The 23,800-nt window shown below is 42.3% G+C and overlaps 1 protein-coding gene across 3 annotated transcripts; it reads right to left on the minus strand.

The window, feature by feature from the left end:
• Window positions 1–1,129: 1,129 nt before the first annotated feature.
• On the minus strand, window positions 1,130–22,532 carry ZNF229 (zinc finger protein 229). Of its 3 annotated transcripts, XM_032177568.2 has the most exons (6): window positions 22,370–22,532; window positions 21,577–21,664; window positions 16,808–17,018; window positions 16,557–16,615; window positions 7,057–7,183; window positions 1,130–5,363 (listed from the first exon to the last, which is right to left on the minus strand). In XM_032177568.2, exons 1-6 carry the CDS (start codon window positions 22,381–22,383, stop codon window positions 3,124–3,126), a joined length of 2,739 nt encoding a protein of 912 aa, XP_032033459.1. In that variant the 5' UTR covers window positions 22,384–22,532; the 3' UTR covers window positions 1,130–3,123. The 3 variants fall into 3 exon arrangements, with proteins under 3 accessions (XP_032033459.1, XP_058284916.1, XP_058284915.1); XM_058428933.1 differs by lacking the exons at window positions 7,057–7,183; window positions 16,808–17,018; window positions 21,577–21,664; window positions 22,370–22,532; XM_058428932.1 differs by lacking the exons at window positions 16,557–16,615; window positions 16,808–17,018; window positions 21,577–21,664; window positions 22,370–22,532 and having other exon boundaries at window positions 6,969–7,098.
• Between the last annotated feature and the right edge of the window lie 1,268 nt (window positions 22,533–23,800).

Here is a 23,800-nt window from a genome sequence, read left to right on the forward strand (position 1 = left end):
CTTCTCCCTCTCCCCTCTCAGAAACTCACACTTAAGAGAAAGCTCCTTTCCAGGGATGGGGTGCCACCATTCACCATCATCTAGGGCTTCACCACACTCACCTCTGTCATCACCAGTATCCCACAGGCTCCCATTTCCCTTTCCTCACCGTCATGGGGAATCAATGAAGCCATTGGGCTCTCCCGGGTCTTCCTCTGGGGATTCTTTAGAGTCAGCACGTTCATCCATAATATACCACATGTTCTGCCTGCCATCATCCAGCAGCTCATCCCCAGCTCTCGGGGAGTCTCCCGTGTCTCCCAGCTACTCTCCAAACAACCCCAGATTTCAGCTGCAGTCAGCCCCCCACACCCAGGAATCACCTGCACACTCACGAGCCTCACGGTGCTCGTCCCCTGTGTCTTTCATCTTTTCACCCCCAGGCCTCAGCGACTCTCCTCTGTCTCCCAGTTACTCTCCAACCATCCCCAGGTTTCTGCGGGAGTCAGGCAATATTTGACAGCTGCCTCCAGAAGATTTGGGGAGATACTGCCCAGAATTTGAGGAGTCTGCTGACAAATTCTGGGAATACAGAATGAGTTAAACTTGTCAGCCACAAAGTTTGAGGTCTGAGCGGTGGGGATGGTGTCTGCATTTGTTCTTTTGGCCATGAAACCCTACATCCCGAGTGACCCTGCTGCAGTTTCGTAAATTACTTCTTATCCCTACTCCTTGCCCCCTTCTGAAACCTTATTTCCCATGGTAAATAGTTTGGTTACCTAGATATAAAGTGCCTGTTCCCCACCTCCTGACATGTCTTCCCTCTTTGGCAGCTCCAAGCAGCAGAAGGCTCAGACCAGAGCAGCCCCAGGTCTCCTCAGTCACCAAGACAGAGAAGTTATCCTGGAGGAACACATGACAGTGTGCTGCCCTCTACAAAACCAGGCTTGTGGGCTCACGAGTCCAAGAAGGCAAGACTGCAAAATGGAAACACCGTGGCTCCTAATTATCTAGACTGCCTCATCTCCTACCAGCCAGCAAGAATGACATAGCGTCTGAGAGTATTTATATCACTCATTTTTATGCCTTTTCTCTGGTACAGGGAGTTGGGTGAACAAGAGAAAAAGCCAAAGAAGTTACAGAGGTTACAACATGAATCTTTAATCATAAGGGATTGTTCCATCAGGCTAATTTGTAAAAAATTGCTTCACTGTTATTATAAAACTAAAAGATACTTTGTTACAAAGTAAAATACATAAAAGTACAACATATGTATTATACATTCAGAATCCCACCACTAGAGATAGTAGTTATATGTCCTCTCCCACATCTTTTTTTCTCTGTTGCTCTAAACATACACACAGAAAAACATACTAACAACATGGGGTCATGCTACAATTGTTGTTCTAAAACTCTCCTGGTTCACTAAATAGTTCATGAGCAACCTTCATTGTCATTATCTGTGTGCCTGAAGATTCCTAGTGGCTTTCCATTGCATACATATGCCTGAACTTATCTAAAAAGTTTCCTACCAATGTTAACTGGAATATTAACATTTGCTATTTAAAAAATGCTTTTAAAAACTCCACCTTCTGCATGCGTTTTTGACAAAGTGGGCAACTATCTCCCAAGTATCAATTACTACATATTTACTGCCACTTCAAAGGTTATAGAAATTGAATTGATACATTAATGAATTCTTTTGAAAACAACGCACCGATTTTCTCTCTCACCAATAAGTACATAAGACTTATGTCCATTTTTGCACTGCGATAAAGAACTACCTGAGACTGGGTAATTTGCAAAGGAAAGAGGTTTAATTCACTCACAGTTCCACATGGCTGGGGAGGCCTCCGAAAACTGAAGTCACGGCAGAATGCAAAAGAGAAATAAAGACCTTCTTCACAAGGGGACAGGAGAGAGACAGCGAGGAAGGGCTACACCTTAAAACCATCAGCTCTCATGAGAACTCACTATCATGAGAACAGCAAGGGAGATATCTGCCCTCGTGACCCAATCATCTCCCACCAAGGCCCTCCTCTGACACATGGGGATTAAAATTTGAGATGAGATTTGGGTGGGGAACAGAGCCAAACCATATCAGACTGTTTCTACAACCCCCCCCCCCCCCACAGATGGGGGATTTGATGACTCTATATTTTAGTACTGCTAACCTGCAGGGTGAAATGGCATTCGTGATTTTTAAGATACCTAATATTTGATATGTTAAACTATGAAATGAACTGGAGCAAAACCATTATATTCATGACAGCAATAAAACAAATTCCTAGAAATATGCTTAAGATGACTCAGAACCTATTTTTAACCATCTCTAAGAAATATTACTGAGGGACCATATAAAATACTATCAGTGGTTAAAAAAAAGTCGTGTTTTTAAAAGTGAAAAAAGTCAGCATTTCAAAGACGCCAAATTCTTTCAAAATTAACCTATAAATTCAATGCAATGCCAATTAATAAATAAATTTATTTAATTAATAATTCAATGCAATGCCAATCAGATTTTGTTTTTTTTAACCTGGAAAGAAGACATATTTCTGCAGTGTACTACAACTCCTCCGAGAGCTGTAAAGCTTACCTGCAAGATAAAACAGTCACAAAAACATGATAAAAATGTGAGACACATACATCACCCAGATGTGCCAAGAGGACTTTGTTCCTGGTCTTCTCAGCGTGACTTGTTTCAATAAATGTTAATGTTATCTTTTTGTTTTTATAAAGCGATCTTTAAAAAGGTATGTACCGAACTGGTTTTAGAAAGGTGGAAACTTGTTTCTACACTGTCCCATTGGTAGCTATCAACCCACACAAAGAATCTATGTCCATAATTAGCACCTTGGAAACATTCTCACCACTTGTTATGCTGTAAAAGCTCCCTTCCAGGCAGATTCTGATGAAAGTGTAACCACTGCTGCACAACAGACTCTTGAAGACTTAAGTTTGTAACTGAAGTGCTAACCTATTTATCACACTTCCAGGTGTTCCCTTCCTATGCAGACTAGAAAATGTAAAATCATCAGTTTCTCCTACAGCCCTCCTGGTTTTTCTTTCCTATGGTTTTTCTCCTGTGTTGGCTCTCAGATGGATAGAAAGCCCTGAGTCCCAGATGGAATCCTCTATGTACATCTACTTATAAGGGTTCTCGCCTAAATGCACTCTCTGGTGGTTCCGCAGACCTGAGGTATAACTGAAGCCTTTCCCACACACACCACACGTATAGGGCTTTTCTCCAGTGTGGACTCTCTGATGAACATGAAGACAGGAGCTGCGGCCAAAGCCCTTCCCACACTCCTCACATTTATAGGGTTTCTCACCAGTGTGGACTCTCTGATGACCTTGAAGATGTGAGCTCTGACTATAGCCCTTCCCACACACGTGGCATCTGTACGGCTTCTCACCAGTGTGCACTCTCTTGTGACTAAGGAGACCTGAGCCATATCTGAAACCCTTCCCACATTCATAACAAGTGTAGGGTTTCTCTCCTGTGTGCAACCTCTGGTGGGTGCGAAGATTAGAGCCATAACTGAATCCCTTGCCACACTGATCACACGTATAGGGCTTTTTTCCCGTGTGGACTCGCTGATGTTTGTGAAGGCTTGATGTGCACCTAAAGCCCTTTCCGCACTCATGGCATCTGTAAGGTTTCTCGCCTGTGTGGACTCTCTGGTGAATGAGAAGCCCTGAGCTGTAACTGAAGCCTTTGCCACACTCAGCACATTTATAGGGTTTCTCTCCAGTGTGGACCCTCTGATGGATAAGGAGGTCAGAGCTGTAGATGAAACCCTTCCCACACACATCACATACGTAGGGCCTCTCCCCCGTGTGGACCCTCTGGTGGCTGTGAAGGTCCGAATTCCGCCGGAAGCCCTTCCCACACTCACTGCATTTATAGGGTTTCTCTCCTGTGTGGACCCTCTGATGGATGTGGAGGTCGGAGCTCCGGCCAAAGCTCTTCCCGCATTCGCATTTGTAGGGTTTCTCTCCTGTGTGCAGTCTCTGATGCATGAGAAGCCCTGGGCTGTAACTGAAACTCTTACCACACACGTTGCATTTGTACGGATGCTGCCCCATGTGAACTCTCTGGTGAGCTTGAAGGTACGAGTTGTGACTGAAACCTTTGCCACACTTGTCACACTGGTAGGGCCTCTCACTGGTGTGTGTCTTCTGATGACTGCTGAGGTGGGAGCTGCAGCTGAATCCCTTTCCACACTCACCACAGCTGTAGGGCTTTTCTCCAGGGTGAATGTGCTGGTGCTTGTGCAGTGCAGACTTGGCGCAGAAGCCTTTGCCACACTCGCTACAGGTGTAGGGCTTCTCCCCTGTGTGCAGCCTCTGATGGACTTGAAGCACTGAGCTGTAACTGAAGCCCTTCCCACACTCGCTGCATTTATATGGTTTCTCTCCAGTGTGGACCCTCTGATGGACAAGCAGGTTTGAACTTCGACCAAATGCCTTCCCACACTCCTCACATTTATAGGGTCTCCTTCCTGTGTGCACCCCTTGATGAATAAGAAGAACCGATTTATACCTGAACCCCTTTCCACAGACATCACATCTATAGCGCATGTCTCCCACAGGGGCTCTGGGGTGGCTGTGTATGTGCGTGTTCTGTCTGATGCCCCGACCATGCTCAAGACTCTTAACAGATTTCTCTCCTGTGGGAATTCTTTGATGTCTGTTAAGATGGGCACTGTGCCTCAAGCCCTTACTAAACTCATGATATTGATAGGGTTTCTCTTTCAAAGGTATTCTTGGATGGGGGAGAAGGTCTGAATTGTCCCTGAAGCCATTTCCATATTCGTTACTTTTCAAGCCATTCTCTCCAGGGTTAATGTGATGAAGTACAGAGTTTTTAATGCAGTCTTTTCTGGATTTATTGCAACCACATGGCTTGCCTATTTCAGGGAATCTGTGATCAACACGACAAGATATCCAGCAAAAGCTGTAATCATCCCAGTTACATTTATATACTGTGTTTTCTGTGTTGAGATTTTTACATCTTTCTTGAACACCCCCTGACTGGTTCACAAAGGCTTTTGCCCAAGATCCTTGAATGGGGATTGGTCTTATAGCTCTCCAGACTGGAAACTGTTGGTTTTCTAGACCGATAAGCCCATCCCCTTGTAGACTGTCCAGGAAATTCTCAATTGGAAAACACGGCGTAGATGCTCCTTCCCACCCTTGATGGGGAGCAGCATCTTCTGAGACCTGGAAGTCTTTTCCTTGCAGATTTACTCTACAGTCTTGGCTCCCAGGTAATTCACCTGCCACCTCTTCCCAGATTTTGCATGAGGAGAGCTCTTTGTGTGAAAAGAACCTTAATTCTTCATCTTGAATATACTCCATATCCTTTCCATTCTTGTCTCCTATGAGGTTAAAGACAATTCAGAGATCAGAACTAGTAAAAGACTGGCTCAGGGACATCAGACTTTCAGACCTGAACTAATAATAGCCTAGAGAAAAAACAGGCTTTATGTATCATAACTATTAGAGCACTTATGTTTATGACAGGAAGAGGCTCCTATTAATAAGTTTTGAAGCTAAATGCTAGTATGATCCTATGAGTACCAAACTATGTCTCATCATAGAATTGCCAGGCAATAAAAGAATTTCGGAATATATTTTTATAGAGAAAGTTCACTTCTTCGCTTAATAATGCTGCTATAGCTAATAATATCTCACACTATTGTAACACGTCCTATCTGCCAATGATGTACACATATTAACTGACTTAAACCTCAGAATAATACTGAGTAGAAACCATTATATTACCTTCATTTTCTAATGATGAAACCAAGTCAGAGAGAGGGTAGGTAACCTAGCACACTATTCCATCATACTGTAAGGCAGTGGTGGAGCTGGCATTTAAATGCAGGAAGCCCACATGGCCTTCTCCCTGCACTGTGTCTCAGGGGTGACTGTACTTCTGGGTATTTGTGAGCCATACTTCAGGAGGGTGCTAAATTTTCCAAAGTGCACCACCTGTGTTGTCTTGTATGAGCAGATTCAATAGGAATCCAGAAAATACTGTTAAGGCAGGAAGACATACAAATATTTGACTTATGACCATTACTTATGGCTTGAGAACCTTTGGATCCCAGGCTGCAAAGGATCAAACTGTCATATTTACCATAGTTCTGGATGATTTTAAAAATTTGTCCATGTTTTCTGATATTCTTTATTGGCTATTTTTATCTTTTAGGGCTTGGGTAACAAGAACCCGTTTATAACCAGGAACTAATACTAGAAGAAAGTGAGAAATTCATCTGAGGACTCTCAATATTCTGGGACAGTCTCTCTGCCACTGGCTTGCCTTCTACTGCCTGGCTGTTTCTATTAGAGGGACGGAAGTCCAGAGGTCCCTCGCTCATTCTGGGTATGATATTCTGTGAAAGGCATAGAGAAACCATGAGAAGGTAGGAACTGAACAGAAGAAATGAAGTTGCAGAATAATCATCTATGATGCTGCCAACAGTACCCACAGGCAAGACAAGGGGTGAGGAATGGGACCTCCTGTGGGCAAGCTCGCTCCTCACTACCCAGCCAGGCTCTTGTCTCCAAGACCTCTAGGCCTCATGGTTCTCACCTGGAGATGCATTTCTTGGAGTTTCTCCATCTATTACCCCAGTCTTCAAAAATTCCTATGTTGAAATCCTAAATCCCAACGTGATACCATTAGGAGGTGGTGGGTCTTCAGGAGGTAACTAAGTCATGGAGGTGGAACCCCCAGGAAAGAAATTAGTGTCCTTAGAAAAGAGATGCCCAGAGAGCTCTTCTCTGCTATGTGAGGACACAAAAGGAAGTCAGCTACCTGCACCCTGACAGAGGGCCCTCACCAGAACCCAACCATGCTGGCACCCTGATCTCGGACTGTGCCTTCCAGAAATAAACTTCTGTTGTTTATATGCCACTCAGTCTGGCAATTTTTTATAGCAGCTGGAACTAAGAGTTCTATAAAAATAGGATTTAACCTGTGTAAAAAAGTCAAAAATATCTTCTCTCCAGGAACAAGAACACTCCAAGAAGTTCAGTTCCAGTTACCCAGAGGACTCCTCTCACCCACTGAGAGCAGATTCCTGAAATTCTCCTGCATCACATCTTGGTACAGCTGCCTCTGGGTAGAGTCCAGCAGCTCTAGCTCCTCCTCAGTGAAGACCACAGCCACGTCCTTGAAGCTCAATGGCTCCTAAAATGAAAAACCATTAACACAAACATCTACTAGACGAAGACAAATTGGTGTCCACAGAGGAGGTTTATAGAAATAAAAAAATTTAAAAATCTGGATTAAGAAAATCTGGCACATATACACCATGGAATACTATGCAGCCATAAAAAATGATGAGTTCATGTCCTTTGTAGGGACATGGATGAAGCTGGAAACCATCATTCTCAGCAAACTATCGCAAGGACAAAAAACCGAACACCGCATGTTCTCACTCATAGGTGGGAACTGAACAATGAGAACACATGGACACAGGAAGGGGAACAGCACACACCAGGGACTGTTGTGGGGTGGGGGGAGGGGGAGGGATAGCATTAGGAGATATACCTAATGCTAAATGACGAGGTAATGGGTGCAGCACACCAACACGGCACATGTATACATATGTAACAAATCTGCACGTTGTGCACATGTACCCTAAAACTTAAAAGTATAATAATAATAAAATTAAATAAATAAATAAAAATCTAAACAATAAAGGTAAACTGCACATTTCTAAAAAAAGAAGATAGCAGGAAGTTGTTCAGCCTGGTGTGTCAGCTCCAGCTTATTAATGTTTGGTGCCAGTAATTTCAATTCTAACCAACTTAACTACTCCAGATATGCAGCGTCAAGCAAGAAACACATCATATCCTGTGCTCACTTGGGGCACTTTTGTTTTTTTGGACACAGGGTCTCTTAGTTTGTGGCTCAGGCTGGCGTGCACTGGTGCAATCATAGCTCACTGCAGCCTCAATCTCCAGAGTTCAAGCAATCCCCATGCCTCAGTCAGCCTCCCAAGTAGCTAGGACTACAGGCACGCACCACTATATCCAGCTAATTTTTATTTTTTTTGTAGAGATAGGATCTTGCTATGCTGCTCTGGCTGGTCTCAAATTCATGGCTTCAAGTGATTCTACCATCTTAGCCTCACAAAGTGTTGGGATTAACAGGGGTGAGCCAGTGATATTTGGATATTTGCCCACTGATATAGTTGGGTATTTGTCCCTGACCAAATCTCATGTTGAACTGTAATCCCCAGTACTAGGAAGCGGAGGCGGGAGGTGTCTGGATCATGGGGTCAGATCCCTCATGGCTTGGTGCTGTCTTCATGATAGTGAGTTCTTGCGAGATCTGGTCACTTAAAATTGTATGGCACCTCTACCCCCGCCCCCCAACTCTCCCGACACACTTCTTGCTTTAGGCACATAAAGTTCCTGCTCTCCCTTCACCTTCCATTATGACTGTAAGCTTTCTGAGGCCTCCTTAGAAGCCCAGCAAATGCCAGCGCAATGCTTCCTGTTTAGTCTGCAGAACTGTGAGCCAATTAAACCTCTTTTCTTTATAAATCACCCAGTCTCGGGTTTTCATTGTGTTTTTGTTTTTTGTTTGTTTGTTTCTGAGACAGAGTCTTGCTCTGTTGCCCAGGCGGGAGTGCAGTGGTGCAATCTTGGCTTTGCTTCCCGGATTCAAGTGATTCTCCTGTCTCAGCCTCTTGAGTAGCTGGGACTACAGGCACGTGCCACCACGCCCAGCTAATTTTTTTGTATTTTTAATAGAGACAGGGTTTCACCGTGTTAGCCAGGATGGTCTCAATCTCCTGAACTCGTGATCTGCCCAGGTATTTCTTTGTAGCAATGCCAGAATGGCCTAACACACCCAGCCTACTGTGAGCACTTCTTCAGGAAATTTCTCTGAACTGGATCAGGTGAATCACCTGTCTGCACATTTTATAATCTGACTCTGACTTGTAGATTGCCAAATTTTTCTCCAAGAAGGCTGTTACAATTTACAGTTCCAACAGTGCCTAATTTACAGTGCCCATGCCTGCATGTACCCCGAAATCATTTTCTCTGCCAGAATGATGGTTCTTTCCCAATCATTCACTACCCTTCCATCACCAGGTGGGCAAATCCTGCTCTTTGCTACCACAGCCCCTCTTCCCTTCCACACCCTTTTTAAGGGACTTCCATGTCAACAACTGACAGAAATCAGCTAATTCATGTCATGCAACCATCTCCTCAACCAGGTGAGACCTCAAAAGTAGCATTTTGAACCAAGGAATTTCAAACTACGCTGTGTCCCCTTCAGCTACGAATGGTGGCCTGTGTTTTTAAAGCTAATTGTTCCAGTCCAGTGAGAATAAATGGCAGTCATGTATTCTGCAATACAGTGATCATCAAAATATTACTGTAATATCATTGCTGTCTTCACTTGGACAGTGGCAAGCTTTCTTGAGAACTGCATACGAGGGCTCTCAGAATTATATTTTGCTTTCAGCATGTCCCCGGAGTCCCTGCAACAAGGTATTACAAGTTAAGAATGAGATGACTGCTTTCACTTGACTTTTTTATTTAAGTCATGCATATATTTTTGATATGAAGGAATGGTAGCTATAGAAAGTTTTAGTGCATATTACATGGTTTGTCTCTGTCCCCACCCAAATCTCATCTTAAATTGTAGCTCCCATAATTCTCATCTGTTATGGGAGAGACCTGATGGGAGGAAATTGAATCATGGGGGTGGGTCTTTCCCATGCTGTTCTCATGATGGTGAGTAAGTCTCACGAGATCTGATGGCTTTATAAATAGGAATTCCCCTCCACAGCCTCTCTTGCCTGCCGCCATGTAAGACATCCCTTGCTCTTCCACCATGAGTGTGAGGCTTCCCCAACCATGTGGAACTGTGACTCAAGCCTCTTTCCTTTATAAATTACCCAGTCTCGAGTATGTCTTTGTTCGTAGCATGAGAACAGACTAATACAGAATGCACACCATATTACTTTTTCAAGAAATATTCAGTACCTATAAAATAATGTTAGGCACCAGGAATTAGAGAGATGAGCCAAAAAGCTAGAGTTTCATGGAGCTAGTATTGGCAGTTCCTAAAACCAGATCCAGGTCGTATGATTGGCCATGAGGACTCACAGGACCTGATATACAGTGACGCTCATGGCTGAGACTTACTACGGTGAAAGGAAATAAAACACAATCATCAAAGGGAAAAGACGCATGGGGTGAACTTGGAAAGAAACCAGGTGCAAGCTTCCAAGAGTCCTTTCCTATTGGAGTCACACAGATATGCTTAATTCCTCCAAAAATAAATCGCAACAAGGCCTGTGAAATGCTGTCTACCAGAGAAGCTCAGTGGAGTCTCGGTGCCCAGGGTTTTCATTGGAGGCTGGTCACATAGGTACCTCCTGACTTCCTGACTAGCACATACCAAAGTTTCAGACTTCCAGAAAAGCAGGTTTTCAGTAGAAACCATATTGTTTGCACAGTCAGTCCAGGTACTGTAAGCCATTCTTATCAGAAGCAATGTCTACAGAGGCAAATGCTTTGTTTGAGAAAGTAACACTGGATCTAAATTCTGAGGCATAAGTAGAAATTAACTGAGGGAAAACAGAGGAGAGAAAATTCCAGACAGTGGGAACAGTTGGTGAAAACCCTGAAGTGGTAAGAAGCACGGCACATGTATCTCAGCCTCAGGCAATGCTGCTGTGAAGTAGGCGGCAGCCAGATCACTCAGGACCTCTTAGGCTACATTGATGATTTTGGTCTTTCCCAAAAGCAGGAAACAAATAAACACGGAAGGGTAGTTTACGGTGGGTAGTAATAAGATCAGGTGAGCGGTCTTAAAATTATGAACCCGACGCAGCATGGAAAAACATAGGAATGGATCAAGTATAGACACAAGGAGACCACATAGGAGGCCACTGCAATATTTACATGTTAGCCCGGACTCGGACATGGGAGGATTACTTCAGCCTAGGAGTTTTAGATCAGCCTGGGAAACATGGCAAGACCCCATATCTATAAAAAATAGAAAAATTAGTGGGACGTGGTAGTGTGCACCTGTAGTCCCAGCTGTTCAGGAGGCTGAGGTGGAAGCCTGGGAGTTCAAGGCTGCAGTGAGCTGAGAACGTACCACTGCACTCCAGCCTGGGTGACAGAGAGAACCCTGTCTCAAACAACAACACAAAAACCAACAACACCAACCCAAAAACTACCATAACAAAAGGGCACCATTACTAAGTTCTAGCCAAACTTTAACTCCAACATCATTTTTTTAATCAAATTTCTAAATTTCAAGAGTAGGTGTTTAAGCCAGGCACAGTGGCTCCTGCCTGTCATCCCAGCACTTTGTGAGGCCAAGGTGGGAGGATCACTTGATTCCAGGAGTTTGAGACCAGCCTTGGCAACACAGGGAGACCTACATCTCTACAAAACATAAAATAAGCTAGGTGTGATGGCGCACCTATAGTCCCAGCTACTTGAGGTGGAAGAATCACTTGAGCCTGGGAGGTCAATGCTGCAGTGAGCTGTGGTTGCACCACTGCACTCCAGCCTGGGTGACACAGCGAGACTGTGTCTTAAAAAAAAAAGTTGGTATTCAATGCAGATGTACAAGTGAACCAGAGTACAGAATGCAGGAGCAGTCAGGTCCATGTGAAATATCAATCAAATGCTGTATTTCCTTCTGTCTTTGTATTTGATATGTATACATACATATATGTGTGTGTGTATATATATATTTTTTATATATTTACACGTACAAACATAAACATATATATATGTTTACACACACACACACACAAATGAGGGTGGTATTTTGGTTGACTTGAAAAAGAATGATTGATGTAAAAATAACATTTTCATAACTGGCTATCCATCTTGAAGAAATGAACTTAAATGTCAACCTTATGTCATTTACAAAAATAAATTACAGTTATACTAGAGATAAAACATTTTTTCAGACCTTGCTGATGAGAAAAACATTTTTAATATAAATATTAAAGAGCCATTTAGATGACTTTTTGATTAATCTGAGAATGGATAAGGTCTTTTGAAACTACATGAAACCAAATTTTCAAAAAGGAACTAATAAATCATTTAACTATATAAGAACCTTAAACTTCTTTACAGTCACCATTAAGAAAGTAAAAATTAAGAAGACATACATGCAGCCAACAAGCATATTTAAAAATGTTCAACACAACTACAGAAATGAAAATCAAAACCACAAGATACCACCTCACCCCAGTCAGAATGGCTATTATTAAGAAGTCAAAAATAGCAAACACTGGCAAGGTTGTGGAGAAAAAAGAACACTTATACACTCCTGGTGGAAATATCAATTAGTTTAGACATTATACAAAGCAGTGTGGTGATTCCTAAAAGAACTTAAAGCAGAACTAGCATTCAACCCAGCAATCCCATTATTGGGTATACACCCAAAGGAATATAAATTATTCTACCATAAAGACACATGCACATGCATGCTCACCGCAGCACTACTGACAATAGAAAAGACACGAAATCAAACTAAATGCCCATCAACAGTAGGCTAAATAAAATGTGGAACATATACACCATGGAATACTATACAGCCATAAAACAGAATGAGATCATGTCCTCTGCAGCAACATGGAAGGAGCTGGAAGCCATTATCCTAAGTAATGCAGGAAGAGAAAATCAAATACCGCATGTTCTCACCTATAAGTGGGAGGTAAATGATGAGAACGCTTGGACACACAGAGGGAACAACAGACACAGGGGCCTACTTGAGAACTTCTGGGAAGGTGGCATGCCCAGAGAGTGCATGAAGCTCCATGCCCCTTCCCCCATACCTTGCCCCGTGCATCTCTTCATCTGTATCCTTCTGTAATATCCTTTATAATAAACCAGTAAACATAAGTGTTTCCCTGAGTTCTGTGAGCCGCTCTAGCAAATTAATCAAACCCAAAGAGTGGGTTGTGGGAACCCCAACTTGCAGCTGGTTGGTCACAAGTCCTGGAAGGCTAAACTTGCAACTGGTGGGAGAGAGGAGCAGTCTCTTGTGGGACCAAATCCTCAACCTGTGGGATCTGACACACCTCCAGGTAGACAGTGTCAGAATTGAACTGAAGGGCGCCCAGCAAAACTGCCACAAAACTGATTGCTTACTTGGTGTTTGAGGAGAAACCCACCCACGTTTGGTCACAGAAGTCTTCTGCCTGTGATTATTGTTGCTGAGTGTCAGAATACAAAAAGCACTTAGAGTTTGAGTGGTTTTTTTTCACACAAAGTATACCCCTTTGGGCCAGCAATATTTAGACATTTACATCATAGAATTTAAAGATTAAAGAACAGGATGCAAAAATCATGTGTTTGTACGGTTTGTAGTGCTAAAACTGGTAGTAATCAGAATTGAATATCTTATAGTAGTAAAATACACACTACAGGGAAAGCATACATGTTTCCATTTCCTTTTTTTTGAGATGGAGTCTCACTCTGTCGCCCAGGCTGGAGTGCAGTGGCATGATCTCAGCTCACTGCAACCTCCGCCTCCCAGGTTCAAGCGATTCTTCTGCCTTAGCCTCCCGAGTACCTGGGATTACAGGCATGCACCACCATGCCCGGCTAATTTTTTTATTTTTGGTAGAGACGGGGTTTCACCATGTTGGCCAGGATGGTCTTGAACTTCTGGCCTCAGGTGATCTGCCTGCCTCGGCCTCCCAAAGTGCTGGGATTAGAGGTGTGAGCCACCGTGCCGAGCCCCATTTCCTTTTTAAAAAGAGGGTAACATATTTTCACATGACAAAGATATTCATGGATTCACACCTCTTTGTTAATGTTGGGCATATTAGCAAGGACAGAATTTCAATTAGGGGAAACCTAATTTATTTTATTATACACCTTGGTATGGTCTGTCTTCTACCAAATCTTTGTTTTAAAAGTTATAATGAAATATGTATAAACTAGTATAATTAACATGACTGAGCTACAGAGGTTTAATACTATGAGTGAGTATGGCAGACAACCCAAAAACATCTCCATGGGAGTCCCACAGACCATCTTAACACACAGGACTCAAAAAGCTACACCTACTCAAGTTTTGTGTAGGGGGGAACTTGCTAGAAAAAGAATTAATCAGAAACTTTTTAAGTGTAAAAAAAATCACTGCTAGGATTGGAAGAAAAAAACAACTTAGAGATTAGCTAAACAGATGAATGAACATCCAAGAAGAAAAAACTGTAAAACAGGACAGGATTCTGGAACGCAGTGGAAAATGGCAAAAAGAAAGAAGAAAGAAAAGAAAAAGAAAAAGAAAAGGAAGAAGGAAGGAGAGAAAGAGAAAGAGAAAATAAAGTGAAAGAATAGGAAGGACAGATCCAGAAGTTACACCATTTATCCAGTAGGCCTTCCAGGAAGACCAACTGGATTAAATAATAGTAATAATTGACATCAGGCACAAACAGAATTAATGCCCGAGAGAACAGAGCAAGGAAAATAAAGCGAGATCCATGAAAATGCCATACACCCAAGCATAAACACAACAGACGCTTCTGGAAAAAAATGACAAGAATGAATTTAGCTCACCAGAAGGTGAATGGAGAAGCCACGATACAGTCCTACACAAGACCTAATACAAGAAGAAAATGACACAACCTGTACTGAGTCCAGAAAGTGTGAATGAAGAATTTTAAGCCCTGGCAACTTGCAATTTGAACATAAAACCAACATTCTTTTTTTTTTTTGAGACAGGGTCTCGCTTTTTCACCCAGGCTGGAGTAGAGTAGCATGATCTTGGCTCACTGCAGCCTTGATTTCCCTGGGCTCAGGCGATCCTCCCACTTCAACCCCCAAGTAGCTGGGACTACAGGCATGCGCCACCACACCCAGCTAATTTTTTAGTATTTTTGTAGAGACAAGATTTCACCATGTTGCCCAGGCTGGTCTTGAACTCCTGAGCTCAAGTGATCCGCATGCCTCAGCCTCCCAAAGTGCTAAGATTACGAGCCACTGCACCTGGCCCACAACATTCTTAAACTTGGAAAAATGCAGAGGATACTACAGCCAAGTCTTTGGCATAGGGGAACAAAAAGACTGCATCCAAAGTCTTTGTAGATGAAATTGAGGCAACCAACAAATAAATTCAAGTAAGAAAGTTGTGGTAAAAGGAGAGGTGGTCAGCAATGACTTAAATACACAGAAGTGAGTCTCAACTGGGGGAACTGATGGTGACGCATCAGAAGATAACAATGACAATAACAATATAATAACAATCAGAAGATGGTGGGAAGTAAAAACGTGCTAATTGCTTCAACTTTCATGGCAGAAAGTAATCAGTAATATTTAAAATTAAGGTACACAGTAAAAGAAGTGAATCAAATCTTCAAAATTCTTTCACAATCTCTTTTCATAAAAAGAAAGGTTTAGAAAATAATGTTTCATGTGTTGAAAAAACATACTTAAAATTCTGCAATAGCTATGATTTTTTTCAATTTAAAAGAAAATTAAGAAATATGTATATACTAAAGGATAGCCTATTTCCATATCCCTATATTTTCATTTACTTTATCTCACTTGATAGCAGCTTAGAATCTAGACAAAAGAATGAATGAAACAATTCACTAATTCAATAGATGAACATGGAATCCTTATCACTATATGTTTGTATGTATATATATATATGCGTGTGCGTGCACATATATGTGTGTATATATATGTGTGTATATATGTGTGTATACATATGTGTATATATACATTTGGCTGTTATGAATGATGCTGCAATTATCATTCTTTGCACATTTATCCTGACTTAGAAAAAATTCTTAGAGTGGGAAATGCTCGACCAGAATAAGGAGAACTTCTAGAAAGGCTGAAATACTCCTGCAGCTGTGTGGATGTACCCATTTCTCCATATCCCAGCTAACAGTGAATGTTGACCTTTCAAATCTTTGGCTGTCTGCTAGAAGAAGAATCATAAATCTTATTTCAATGTGTTATCATTTTGATTAATAGAGGCTCATCATCTTTTCATACGATTAGTGGGCATTAGTTTTTCTCTGCTCCCTTCCTGAACAAGAATGCTCAAGTCTTTAGGCATAACCCTCTTCTGAAAATAAGGATATTAAAATTTTGTCACAGATGAAACTTTTCTCCTCTAAAACTTTGTGCATGGTATACTTTTTCGTAGGGTCTACTACATGGAGAATACTACATCTATAAATGAATAATGTTCCACAGAGGAGAACAACCCAGGCAGAAATGATTCAGTATTTGGAGAGTCATCTCTTTGCTAATCTAGGCTTGGGCCTCTGCATGAAGCTATTGTGGTGGCAGGAAGGCAGAGTGGAAAGGTAGATTATCGAATCCAATTGACCTGAGTTCAAATCCTGGACCCTCCATTCATTTCTTCATCTCTAAAACAGAATCATACTATCTGTCTCACATCACTATTTTGTGGATAAATGCAACGAGAAATGTATTCACCCAATATATTTTTCACTCTTTTTCCTTTTACCGAGAAGGGACATATGTTTTCTCTCTGATGCCTAAGGTGGTATTTCGGGAAAGAATAGAAAACAACCTACCTGAGACATGATCTTGTCCTCCCTATCTTGGGAAACAGCTGAGGCTTCAGAATGAAGAGCTGTAGGAGGAGAAAGAGGCCATGAGGAGGAGTTGGTGCTGCCTGGAGCTCTAGATCATCTACCTGGTAGGAAGGTGCCCAGCTTTACAGACTGGTTTCTTCTCACTTGAGGAAATTCCTCAACACCCAACTTTTTCTCCTCCACACTCAGTTTGGATTCTCCCTCCGCCCACCCCCTCTATTAACTGTCACCTCTTTTCTCATGCCTTGAGGTCAAAGTCTCCATGGTCTCTTCTGCTAGGTTTTCTGAGAGCAGCAGCAATTGTATGTATACTCTGGTTTTCCTAAGCTGGAGACGCAGAAGATCCAGGCCTTCTTCATTCCAGAGACACTCCAAGCTCTGACAAGTTCCTGTCTCCACCTTTACTGTCCAGAGCGTGACTGCTTCCCATGGTCGGGGGACCTGTAGGTTCAGGAGGGAACTTTACTTAGTCCTTTCTTCTGGGCCCCAAGGCTGTGGTTCACATCCTCTGGATACTATTCATTCAGTAGTTTACAGGACATTTACTGAGTACTTGTTAGGTTTAGTCCCCTACTCTGAAGGGGCTTAGTCCAGAAAGCCAAGAGTGTTGCAGATGGGTAAGGACAGTCACAGAAGTGTCTGTGAGGAGGGTCCTGCAGCTAAATTTTCAGTGAGGCACAGGGCCCCTCAGAAGGGCAGGGAGACCCCACAAATATATGGGACCAGTGACCTGTGAAGAAACACCTGGAGAGAAAAAGCTTTATTAACGGCAATACTGTTTGACTTGCAAAAAATAAAATACAATAAATCCCCATACTTAGGGATTATAGAAATCAGGATAAAGATTAGAGCCATCTTTAAGTCAGCATTTTTAACATTTTTTGTGCCATGGCCTCCCTTCACTAATCTGATGATACCTAAAGATCCCTACTCAGAATAAAGTTTTAAATGCATAAAATGAAATGCAAAGAATTATATGGAAATACAACCTTCAAAACTATTAAAACTCTGCATGGCTCACTGTGCAAGTATAGTGCTACTTTATTAATACATTCAATATAAACAATGAATTTAACTACAATTTCAAAACAGTAATGAGCATAAATACTCTGAAATATTTGCACAAACCAGAATATGACATGAAAATATCTATGATGTATATGGATGACAAAGTCACAAGTACTGCTAATGATATTGTGACTTAGCACCTATGTTCACAATGAAATGCTACTTGTGACTTAAACTAGTATAAATTTTTTTCCCAAATTCATGGAACTCCTGAGTTATGCTCATGGAGCCGAGGGCAAGAATTCCTTTTCGAAATTAAGCCCCTTCTGCCCTGCCCCACCCCCCAGACTGAATTAATTACTCTAGGATCCAGCAACACATGGTTTAAATTGCTGGTTACCACCTTTCATACGGCCTCCATGGTCAGATCTCTAAGTCATCAAAATAATTGAGTCTTCTTTTTCTTTATTTACCTTTCATGGCTCTGGCACATGGGAAGCACTTAAGCAATTCTAACAGCAGGAGGTGATGCACACAGATGGAACAAAACTCTTACAATCTGCTCAGAGCTACTCAGGAGGTAGTGCAAAGACAGTGGGCATGAGTTTCCACCCTTCCCCACCTTGCCTGACCTCTTTCCTCTTGAAATTCAAGTCTCAAGGTCAAGTTCAGACAAACAGCTACACATACTTGGGCTGTCTACTCTAGGACACTCGCTGGATTTTACTGCTTCAGGAACTCAAATCTCCTTCTTTCCTCTAACCATCTGTACCAGCCCTTTGCATGGCCCACAGTGACAAGCATCTTTCTCTCTCCCTCCCTTCATGCACTGCCCTGAACTGGGGATTGCCCTTTGACCCAGGTGTGGACAACCAGGCAACACGCTACCCTCCTACACAAAGGACAAAGGGGAAGAGTAGAGGCCAGATCTGAAACAAGGCCTCCACCGCAATGCCACTTAAACTCAAACTTCAGGATCCTCTAGGACTGCACTTTGCAAACTTCGGTATGTTTAAAAATCACCATGAGCAATGATGAAAACAGACTGCTAGATTCCAGCTCCAAAGGTTCTAATTCTATATCTCTGCAGTAGAGCCCCAGGAGTCTGTGTTTTAAACAAGTTTCCAGGGGATGCTTGACAAAGTGGGTCCAGGGGCCACATGTGAAGCAAACTTGCTAACTTACCCTCACTTCCTCTGACTGGCTGATTTTCAGGGTTTCCAGAGACTTCTAGTGGGTAAAAATTGGCCTTGTGCTTCCTCCTCCTATCCCTGAACTCTTCAGGTCAGGAAGCCTCAAGAGTCAGCACATAAAGGTCTTCTCTATCTTCTTTCACTCCCTTGGTGAACATATCCAGCCTCAGGCCTTCAATATAATCTACACACTGATGACTCCATGGCAACCTGCCATCTCCACTCTTATGTCTAAACAGCAACTCAAAAAACATGTTCAAAAGCAAACTCCAGATTTGCCCCTAGAGGTACTTCTCTCCTTTGAAATGAAGAGGAAATATTCTAGTTATCCTTGATTTCTTCCTTGTACTCTACATCCATCAGCAAAAACCTACAAATCAGAACCAGAATCAGATTATTCTTGCTGCCACCATCAACACCACCATGAGGTCTCACCTGAATTAACGTGACAGCCCCCTAAATGGCCTCTGCGTTCCTACTCCTGTTCGTTTCAGTCTACTTCCTACACAGCAGCTGGAGTGATCTTTTAAAAATATAAACTCATATTCTTCTCTGGCCAAAACCATCATTTTACTCAAAACCTTGCACCAGGTCCTTTCAATGGCCCAAAGACCTTACACTATCTTCCTTCCCAATATTCAGTTTCCCACTTATCCTCCTTCTTTCTCATTCTGCTCAGCTCTGGCCTCCTTGCTGTTCTTCACATGCCCCCATCACTGGGCCTTCGTGTTGTTCTCTTTGCCTGGAACTGCTTTTCCTCAGATGCCTTCAGGCCCCTCACCTGCCTTGGGTCCCTATTCAAGCACCATTTTCTCAGTGAAATTCATCCCTCATTATCCTTCTCAAATTGGCAAACCAGCACTTCCTACACCCTCCTCTGCTTCATTTTTCTCCATGAAACTGACACCCTACCTACAGTCTATTTTTCCTGTTGACCATCTTTCTCCACCCACAAGACTGTGAACTCTATGAGGGCTAGTATTTCAGTTGGTACCTGGCACACAGCAGGTGCTCAATAAATATTTAAATGGGAGAACGGGAGTAACCTGAACTCAGCTTGCTGATATGGATCCTTGGGTCCTCTTGATGTCATCTTCACAGCACAAGTGATTTTGTTCTCCAGTTCACGGACTTAGTAATTTGGGTGCTAAAAACTCACAGCAGAAGTGATTTTGTTCTCCAGTTCATGGATTTAGTAATTTGGGTGCTAAGGACTATGCTGGCTGTGTTGGGATCCAAGAGTGAACAGGGCAGACAACAACTCTGTGCTCATGCAGCTGCTAACATTCTAGGTGGAAATCAGCAGCCATAATGAACTGTTACTGTGTTCCAGGTGCTTAGGATACAGTAAAAGCTACATTTCTGGACTGCATGGAGCTCACACTGGGGGAGAAAGAGGGTGACAGAAAGAGTTGGTACAAACGCAGTGGGACAAAGAAGTAATGGGAATAAGAGATAATTGCAGAGGTAGAAATAACAAAACTAAAAGAATAATTCCATGTAGGGATGAAGAGGAGGAGAAATAAATATGATTCTGAGGTTTAAGTCTGAGGAAAACAGGTAAATCATGAAGTTATGATAAGATAATAAGATAGCAAAAGGGAGAGCAGGGTTTTGAAAATTGCAGCTCTAGTTTCTCAATATTGGAGTTGTCAAAAGGTTTAGGTTCGAATTCTGGTTCAGCCACTTTGTAGTTATATTAACACCACAGGAGAGACTTAACCTTTTGAATGAGTCTGTACTTCTGTCAAATAAAGATAATCCTTACTTGCAAAACTAAAATAATTTTTTCTCTCTTTCACACACATGCCTATGTGAATAAACTTCAAAGCCCAGTACGTGGTACACAGAAAATCATCAATAAACTATTACCATTGACCCAACCCAGCATTAACCTAGGAATACAGGAACTCATGCATTTAGTAAATGTACATTCAGTGTCTAATAACATCCTAGGAGAATAAACGCTAGACATACAGCAGTAAATTAAGATGGAAAAGGTAATTGTTCTCATGGTGCTTACATTCGGGTGGGTTAATCTCTCTACAAATTAGGTGACCTTTGGTTGCAAAAAGGGCTATGAAGAAAATAAAGCAAACATGATAGATTCCTGTTTTCCAACAAGAACGTAGGTGCTATCAGGTGAAACATACGTGGCAGCTGTGGAAAGAGCAACACTAAATCAGGTGGTCAGGGACAGTCTCTAAGAGCTGCCTGAAAAATAAATCAGCTGTGAAAAAAGCCGGGATGAGACAAGTCCAGAAGGAAGTGTAAGTGCAAAGACCTCGTTTCTGGTTAGAAGGTCTCCTGGCCAGGTCTTACTTGTTAAGTTTTTTAAACTTTTTAAACCTTAGCAACTCATCTGTGACATGCGGATAATAGCTAACATACAAACTTGCTCAGAAAATTCAATAGAAATACATTCATTTATTCAAATATTTATTGGCAAGCCTGGCACTGTCCTAGACACCATGGATAAAGCATAATACCTGGCATATAGTAAGCACTCAGTTAATATACACCATCACAGTTACTCTAATTATTTCTACCCTGCGTTTCTTCCCTAGCGTGGCGCTGAAACGGTGTAAGCCTTTACTGACCCAGTGACCTACTACTAGGAGCCAAGAAGAGAATATACTAAACAAAGACACTGGGAAATTCCTCAAACCTTGCCCATTTCTAGGGGAAGGCAGGTGTGGCTAAGGGGTCTGACTGAACATTTGTGAAATCAATGGGATGAAGAATGAGGTCACCAAGAGACCTGGCATTGCCACAAAAGAGAACCAAAGGTCACTCACCTGGAGCTCCAGTGTCAAGAGATGTGGGTTTATTTCTCCCTCTTTTATACAATTCTCTCCGAGAAACGAACAATTCCAAGAAGGAAGCCTGTGAAAGAAAAATGAGCAGCAGAATAACATGATTTAACCCCAATTCCCACCACGCCACAGGGGGAATCTCTCAGTGCCAGCTGGATGTAACTACCCCTTCCTGTAATCTACCCTCGCTACTCGCTTCAGGAGTCGAGGAAAAGAACCTCTCTTCCTACAGGACTCAGAGTACAAGGGACACGCCATTCCTGATGCCCAAAGCAACCGTCTACAAGCCTACTTTCACTGCCCCTTTCAGGAGACAAGAAGAATCAAGACAAATCTCAACATTTGAATCCAGAGCTGACTGTCACATGCTGTGGGACACTTACAACTGAAATTCTGCCTGTGTGTGCTTAGGCGGCTACAAAAAGCAGAGCCAGCAACGATACCGCAAACCAACTCTTAGGACTTGCACAGCGCTTAATACATTTCAAAGGAGAAAACCAGAACACAGCGAATCCACTTTCTGTTTACAGAAATGACTTTGCAGAAAACTCTGAAATTACTCCACAAGTGGGTGTGCGGTTACCCTGAGAAAATTCATGTCATCGATCTGCGACTGCCGCAGTGGAGTCTAACGCACTGCAGATCTCATCTCAAAGCCAGAGCTGGCCTCAAACTGCTTTTCCAAGCCCGTACTGCGAGGGCTGCCGACCCGGGCCCAGCCCGCACAGGCGCTCAGAATGTTCGATACGCGCGCCTCCTCACACCCCTGCCTCACCAGGCCGAGCTCATGGAAATCCGTGGGCTTCGACCCTCGGCCGCACGTTGTTCCTTCACGCTGGTCCTATAGAGCCGATCCTAATTCCCGTGGCGGGACAGTACAACCGCCTGGAGACGCACGTCTCTAAAACGCCTCACCACTTACTAAGAAGCAACTAACGCGGCGCGCCCACCGGAAGCGGAAGTGGTCGACTCGAGGTGTGGGACTACCTTTCCCAGAACCCTCCGCGGCGCAGTCCGAGCCTAGGGGCGATGGTGACGTAACTGCGCGTCCACCTCGAGTTCCGCCCACTGCGAGGAGGCGGGAGGCGGCATGCAAGGTGTTCCTGAGTTGAATAGAATGTTTTTACTCAGTACTAACATATTCGCGTTGTAGCAACCTGACCATATTCTCAAACAAGCCCATCATCCCATCACCAGGGATATAAAGCATTATTGGTTTTCTGGTGTAAATGCCAACTAAACGTTTATTTCAAAAGTAGCTCATATTACATGTAAAGAAAAAAAAAAAAAAAAAAAAAAAAAAAAATTCTTACTTAATCCCTGGTTTATGTGAGTAAATATGAATTCTTAAAAATCCCATTCTCCCAAATGGCATCATAATATTTTGTAATCATTTCTTGCCACAGGTCATATATCATGGATATTTCTCTATGTCACAAAACACGTAGAGATACGTAGAGATAATTAAAAAAAAACAAATTATTTGCAATACTTGCCTAGCATTCTTTAGTTTTTAGGGAAGTTACCCCCGTGTCCTCCATTGAACTTACACTTCTAATTTTATCATATCAAAACTAGACACAATCACTTTCTTTAATATTTTCCCGATTTGATGGACTAAATATCCTGTCTTATTTTCCCAATTTGACAGACTAAATATGCTGTCTTATTACCGATTGCATTTCATTGTCATCTTTTATTGTCATACACTTTCTGTGTATGAATGATGTCGCTTCTGTTATAAGTGATGAATTGTTCCCCCAGTTTCAACATTTATAAAGTAATGTAGAAAAAAAAAAAAAACCTTCATCTGACCAGGTATATCAGGCTTTTCATTTGTGGCTTCTTTTTTTTCTCCAGTATGACCAAAAAGACATTCCTTAGCCTGATTCACAATAAGTGCATATCTATATTTATTTCAGGCGCTTTCATTGTTCTTTTGAATCACCGCGTGATTCATTTAAGTGTATGATATGAAAGGAAGATGGAGTTTCCTGTTTCACCAAAGGATTGTCTACTTTTCTTAACAAAATTTACATAAATGTTAATTCTTTCCTTTCTGATTTAAATGGCATCCTAATCACTTACTACATTATTATATATATAATGAAATATTTTCTGGGATACAAGTGTGTTCCGAAGATAAAGATTGCTTTTTCTGTGCCCTGATGAAAGGTTTCAGTTACAGTGATAACTCATTTCCTTA

Source organism: Hylobates moloch, unplaced genomic scaffold, assembly GCF_009828535.3.
Source record: "Hylobates moloch isolate HMO894 unplaced genomic scaffold, HMol_V3 SCAFFOLD_15, whole genome shotgun sequence".
NCBI classification, from domain to species: Eukaryota; Metazoa; Chordata; class Mammalia; order Primates; family Hylobatidae; genus Hylobates; species Hylobates moloch.

Coding starts and splice junctions, on each gene's coding strand:
- ZNF229 (XM_032177568.2), bottom strand. Junction 16,616..16,807: donor CTCAAGGCATGAGAAAAGAG/GTGACAGTTAAT, acceptor CTCCTCCTACAG/CTCTTCATTCTGAAGCCTCA. Junction 7,184..16,556: donor AGGACAAGATCATGTCTCAG/GTAGGTTGTTTT, acceptor TTTTCATTTTAG/GAGCCATTGAGCTTCAAGGA.